The sequence below is a fragment of the Hemicordylus capensis genome, chromosome 5, assembly GCF_027244095.1.
Source record: "Hemicordylus capensis ecotype Gifberg chromosome 5, rHemCap1.1.pri, whole genome shotgun sequence".
NCBI classification, from domain to species: Eukaryota; Metazoa; Chordata; class Lepidosauria; order Squamata; family Cordylidae; genus Hemicordylus; species Hemicordylus capensis.
In genome coordinates, this window is record NC_069661.1 from 195,428,853 (window position 1) to 195,435,626 (window position 6,774).

General features: G+C 37.4%; 1 protein-coding gene across 8 annotated transcripts in view; it reads left to right on the forward strand.

The window, feature by feature from the left end:
• The window catches only part of SYT1 (synaptotagmin 1), a 637,087-nt gene extending 631,042 nt beyond the window's left edge, over positions 1–6,045 (forward strand). For all 8 annotated transcript variants that reach the window (XM_053253068.1, XM_053253063.1, XM_053253070.1 and 5 more), the window contains 2 exons: positions 408–541; positions 2,858–6,045. In XM_053253068.1, coding sequence (XP_053109043.1) covers positions 408–541; positions 2,858–3,064 — 341 coding nt within the window. In that variant the 3' untranslated portion in view covers positions 3,065–6,045. The remainder of the gene's footprint in view (positions 1–407; positions 542–2,857) is intronic.
• Positions 6,046–6,774: the final 729 nt, after the last annotated feature.

Below are 6,774 nucleotides of genomic sequence, written 5' to 3' on the forward strand. Positions count from 1 at the left end.
TTGTTATATTGTTTTTAATTTGTTTTAGCTCTCTACTGTTTTAGTGGTTTGTTTGAATTGTAAACCGCCCTGAGAAGGGCAGTATACAAATCAAATCAAATTTAATCAAATGAATAAATAATAAATTTATTATTTTATTTATTATTTATTAATTATTATTATTATTTCCATAATATGAGTTTTCCCATGTGTCCACATCTGGCACAGCTGTATTATTTGAACAGTTAATTTGCAACATTATCCAATTTTGTCCAATGTAAATATGAATTTTGTTGCCAACATGTGTTCTAGTCGCTTTGAGAAATTTCTTTTGGTGCCCCTCCTTTTTCTCAAGGTCCACCCTGAGTAAAAGATACCGCATTGACAGAGCACCTTCCCTAATTTATTTATTTCTTGTCATTGCTCAGATCCCTATGTGAAAATTCATCTGATGCAGAATGGAAAACGACTGAAGAAGAAGAAAACAACAATTAAAAAGAACACTCTGAATCCCTATTACAACGAGTCTTTCAGCTTTGAAGTACCATTTGAGCAAATCCAGGTAATGTCAAACATCATTTTCCTGCCTTTCTTTGGAACTCTATTCCTCAGCCCTCATAAATATTTAACAGGAACCTTCCTAATTATCAAATATGCATGCCTTCATTAGCACCTACATGCCAATTCTGCACCTCATGAAATGTGTGTGACTGCTTCAAGAAAGAAATGATAAAATATATAGTACTTAGGAAATGCCAACCCATCAGCAAAAAATAGAGAAGAGAGTTTAGAAAAGATTCAGTAGGGCTGTATTTCCAGTGGGAAAGAGAGTGATGAGGCAACAGATTTATTGACCATGATTATGCAGTCAATCTTGCTTTTAACCCATTGTCACACACTACATGTTTAATTTGTCTCATCATATTAATATACCTGAGAACATAGCAGTGATAATATGTAGAGCACTTCTTTCGAATTGTAGAGCTATATCTGTTCTTATTGGTATAAAATACACTATCTTTTATGCACAGCAGATTATCTAAGAGTGTAGGGGAGAATTTTAGCTTAATATTTCAGTATATAAATGCAGGGCGCTTCTAGATGCTACTAGTTTCAGCATAATTTTGCAAAACACAGAGGTCATTCACACAATCAAATACTGTGTCCTACCCAGGTTTGGGAGCTGTGTGTGCTCCCAATTTTCGGCTGTGTGGAAGCAAGGTAAGAGGAAAACCTGAGTAGAAGTGATTGTGTGGAAGCAAGGCTTTTACCTTGCTTCCACACAACCAAAAACTGGGAACACACACAGCTCCCAAACCTGGGTAGGACACAGTATTTGATTGTGTGAATGACCTTACAATGTAACACTGGCACTGAAGCATTGTTACAACAGAAACTGGTGAGAGATTTATCAGCATATTTCGTATAATTATAAATACATTGATCCTGGACATAGATATGTGTTTAAAAGCCCAATCCTTAAGGTATACAGCACCAGCACACATACCAGTGACATAACATTACAATGGCTTTGTAGCCAGACTGGCACAATATAAACAAATCCACATTATTTACAAAATAATGTATGAAAGACATTTTTCTAAGTATTTAATATACTAAAAATCTTGAGCAGGAGGAGGGAAGATTCAGTTATTCAGGCTTAAGAGCTGCCAGTGATTCCTGGAAGGACTTATGAAACATAAAACATAGTTACTGACGTGATGATGCGAAACGCAATGATGTGAAATGTAGTTGACACAATGCTTTATAGATAAGCACAGAAAAATATGAGCAGAGGACTCCCCCAGATTCCCCCTCTTTAGAAACTGTCATTATCTATTTATTTATTTATTTATTGCCAGAATCCCTGAGGGCCTTCTTTTTTTCTCCTCTCAGTGAAAGTCAGATAGCTCAGAAATGTGATGGAAATGCTGTATTCGGTACTGAGTTTTCAGTTCACAACATAATCAGGTTCATGAAGAAAACTAGTGTCCCTGACTGTGAGCTGCTACTTTTCCTCCTTTCTATTCTAGACTGATTTGGTAGACATTTTTATTGATTGATTGATTGATTGATTGATTGATTGATTGATTGTTAGATTTATATACCGCCTTTCGCTAAAAACAACCCCAAGGCTGTTTACAAAATTTAAAACACATAATAAAAATGAATTAAAAGTATTTAGCTAAAAATATAAAAACAATCCGATATTAAAAATATACAACATACAAAATACAAAAAACTATACATGGATAAAAACACACAGAAGCAGCAGTAAAACATTCATGTAAAGGCCTGGATAAAAAGCCAAGATTTAACCAGCTTTCCAAAAATAGTAATGGAGTCTGAGGAGCGAATGGCCACAGGGAGAGCATTCCAAAGCTCTCCATCATTCAAGTAGATTTAATATAATGATTTAGTTTAAAAATGTAAGTCTTGAGTGAGAATGTAAGCTTACAGTGGCTGTGACATTTGATGGATTGTAGATCTGTGCTTGCTTATACTAAGAACCCATGCCCTTGCAACTGGATTAAAAAAACAGGAAGTTCACTATATCATTCTGCAACCTGAATGTGGCATGCAAAAGGCAGACATTTTGCAGACGTTAAGAGGTTCAAAAACTCCATTCTGTCACAATAAGCGCTAAAAATTCTATTTGTCATAAACTCCAGATTTAAGGCCACTCCTAGCAGTTGGCTCAGGTGTTCTGGAAGGTGTTTCAAATGTAAATTAGGAACCCAACTGTCCAACTTTGGAAACTCACATTTGCCACTTATCTTGGCCGATGGTCATTGTGGCAATCAGCCATCTGTTTTGTGGCGAGGTTCACCTTTCTGATTCTCTTTCTTTCCTCTTTTTAACTTCTTTCCTGTTTTAGAAAGTGCAAGTTGTTGTGACTGTTTTAGACTATGACAAGATTGGCAAGAATGATGCCATTGGCAAAGTGTTTGTGGGCTACAACAGCACCGGTGCAGAGCTGCGACATTGGTCAGACATGTTGGCCAACCCTCGGCGACCCATTGCACAGTGGCACACCTTACAGCCAGAGGAAGAGGTAGACGCCATGCTTGCAGTCAAGAAGTAAAAAGAAAATGAAATGAGAAAAGAAGCCTTTCTGCATTTGCCCATATAGTGCTCTTTAGCCAGTCTCTGTAAATACCTCAGTAATATGGGTCCTTTTATTTCCAGCCATGCATCCCTAACACAGATCGGTGGTACTTCAAATCTTGTTTTAATTTGCACAACTTTAAATGTAGAAAAGCCCTATAAGGCCCTCCATCTCACCACTGCCCTCAGATCTACTCTTCTTTTAAGCAATATGTGTAGATAGAGCATGACAGAAATTATTTATTGTATCACACAGTTGTACATACCAGTATGCTAAAAATTTATTTCTAGTCTGTTTATTTGTATGTTGTAAGCGTTTCCTAATCTGTGTATATCTAGATGTTTTTAATAAGATGTTCTATTTTAAATTATGTAAATTGACTGAGATATAGGAGAGCTGATAATATATTATAGGGTAACTAACTATCGTATCGTCTGCATTCCAGCAAAAATTCCAACTTGTAAGGCACTAGTAGTGTTACACTGACATCTTAAAGGACAACTTAAATCTGAGCTTTCAACTGGACCATTAAAATATCTCGATATGCTCACGTGGCACTCCTTGAAGGGCCAAATCCCACAGGTAGACTTTTCTCGTGGGCAACTTAGCATGATCTGAGCAGCTCTATGGCTGACCTCAAGGAAGCGTAGCCAGTATACCATTTTTTTCTGTATATATTAAAACAAACTGAAATCATGGCTTTACACTTAGAAATTGAAGGTTGCAATTCCTTGTCGGGGAGGGAGCATGAATTATTATACATAGCAACATATAAATTGGAGTGGGGGAGGGCTGTTAATGATGGGGGTGATGGAGGGAATGCAATGGTAACAAACCCCTGCAATTAACCATGGCAAGCACATACCTGAAACCCAGTAGCTCTCCGTTATCACCTTTATACAAAAAATGTGCATATTGTGAATCCCATTTGTGATCTCACATGCTCTAATTCTAATGAGTTTGCACATTAGACTTTGTAACAAAATATTTTATTATACTAAGCCAGATGAGAAGGAATGCAGAATATTTTTTAAACAAATCACCGCCGTGTGTGTTTATTATACAAAAGTAGTTTCATGGTGACGAGACAGTATTGTAAAATCCCATCAAAAGAGGACAAAAATTTAGCCATATTTCTGAATGCACTTCAAAGCAAGCCAAAAGATAACAGCTAGTGACCTTTTATATACTATTTATACTTAATAAGTTTTAATTTGTCCTTTAAAAAAAGTGAAACAAAACAAAGAACAAGTTCTAGAAAACTGAAGCAACCTCTTATGTACACTAGATGCTCGTTTCAGGAGGAGTTTTTAAATGTTTTCAATGTTACTATGTAGTAAATGGCACTATTATGAAGCTATTAGTCATTCCATGAGCGTCTTAAAAGACTGCTGTGTGTATCACTGTGACTGCCGTGTGTGCTTAGAAACTAGTTTTCTCAGTGGATAGCAATCAACTTATTCCGTAGTGATATTGTAAAAATACTGCCATTCCCTTCTACTGCACTGCCGAAGGAGTGCATAGCACAAGCAGTTCTTATAACTATGGACCAATTCAGAACTGAAGAGCTATGTCTAGGACAAGGGCATCATATAGAAAAGATTGACCACACAGCATTTTGTCAACACTGTGCAATATTCAACATCTCCCCCTGTTTTCATGATAGATGGCTGTCCTCCAGAAAAGACAGCCTTTTCTCAGATTATATCATTTCATTGTGTCATGTTGTGGGCATTACTTTTTCTACTCAGGTCTCTTCCTTGGAGGCTCCTTTTATTCATGTATTTACTTAAATTGCATATTTATTTAAGAAACTGTGAATACATTTATAATATTTTGAAGTACTTGTTCTTTTTCTTTTTTTAAAAGAAGTATCACTCAGCACCAAAAACATGGGGAGGGGCTTCTTAGCACCCTTTGGCAGAAAGAGTGGGATTTCCCCTAGAATATACCTTGACAATGCAACTCTTTTAAACCCCAAAGGTGTCACAAATAAGTTTTGTTTGACAAATTCCCCCTTTCTTGGGGCTGTGTGGCTGAATTTCTCACACACAAATCCCAAGAAGGGGCAAATTTAATACAGAAGTCACAATGAAATTTGTGACAACATAATCCCCTTGCTGCATAGCTTTCCAAAAAGACAAGGCCAGCAACATCTACCACTCTAGTCTTCATATTTTCTATACAAGACAGAAATGGCACAGCTGAGTCAGATAAGTGCATATTTCATATATATATATATATATATATATATATATATATATATATATATATATATATGAGAAAATGTCCAACAGGAATACTTTTGTAACCTTTGATTTTAAAGGACCAAATCCCACCAAAGAGAAGAGCTCATCAGGCTTACAGCCTAAAAGGAGAGAGTTTCAGCTCCACTCTAACTTCCTTTAGTTGTTCATCATAGCAGGGACAAAAAGCATGTTGAAATTTACAGGCTCAAACTGCCAGAACTGATTCATTGTGTTAAGGTATTCTTAATGCATTCTCTTTCTACACTGCCAGACTGAATGTCACCACAGAATTGGTTGGTAATGTACTATGGTTCTCAGCAGAGAGCAGACCTGCTATTTGACCAAGATGACATTTTCATCCTCAAAGAAACCACATGTACCTTTCTGACAAAGCTGTGTAAAATATTAGAATCTGATGCTGTAGAAAGATCCTAGTTGCCTTTGTGTATATTTACTGCCTGCTTGAGTGTTTCTGTGTGTGGGTTTTCTCTGTATCTTGTAGAAACGTTTGGGGTGTTCTATCCTGCCATATTGCTCGTGGCCCGCGAGCTGACAACTTTAGCTGTATTTTACATTCCGTTTTGATGAGGTGGTTTCTATTTTGTTTCACTTTTGTGTAGTGAATCCCACAGTAGAGTTTTTCAGGTGTCGTCAAAATAAAACATACATACTACACAGATATTCAATAAAAATGTTTTATTTCCTGTTGATGCCTTGAGTGTTTCAAGTTTTCTTTCTCCATGTTGCAGTTGACACTGGAATCTGCCATCTCATAATTTGATTGTTCAGTCTGTCCATGGAAATAGAAGTAAATGCAATTCCAGATACCATCACCCAATCCAGTAGCCCTAGTGCACGGTCATGGCCTGTAAAATCCACACCACATCTCCATGGGGCTGTTCTCGTGTTGGGGAATATTCACGCTAAAGCAAGGGGGATCATATGGACAGGGAGAAAGCTCTCTGCACATACATTCTTATCTGGAAGAAGACTTACATGCATAAAGGGGTATTCTGTGCAATTCTCCAGCCTGATCCACCAGTTGGGGCTATGCACACACAACTAAAATTTAATAATGCTGATCAGGTCAAGGGGAACAAGGGACTCTGTTAATCCCCCTCCACTCTCTCTTCTCCCTAGACATCTTGATTGATACCACTTTCAAGTATCTAAGCAGGACTACATGCATATAACACTGAATGCTGGCATACATGGAGATGGATCAGGACAACAGAGTATTACTACCATCCCGCAACTCATCTGTCTGCCTAAAGCTTGTATACTGTCATCTTTTGACAGTCACTGCAAGAAATAGTGGCTGACACAATGTGCATCACAGAGCTGTAAGACTGTGCCCCAGAGCTGCTGTGGAGTCCTAAGGCAGCCCTGACACTGTTAAGAATAGACAAGTGTGCTAAGGGGAACTACCACCCATTC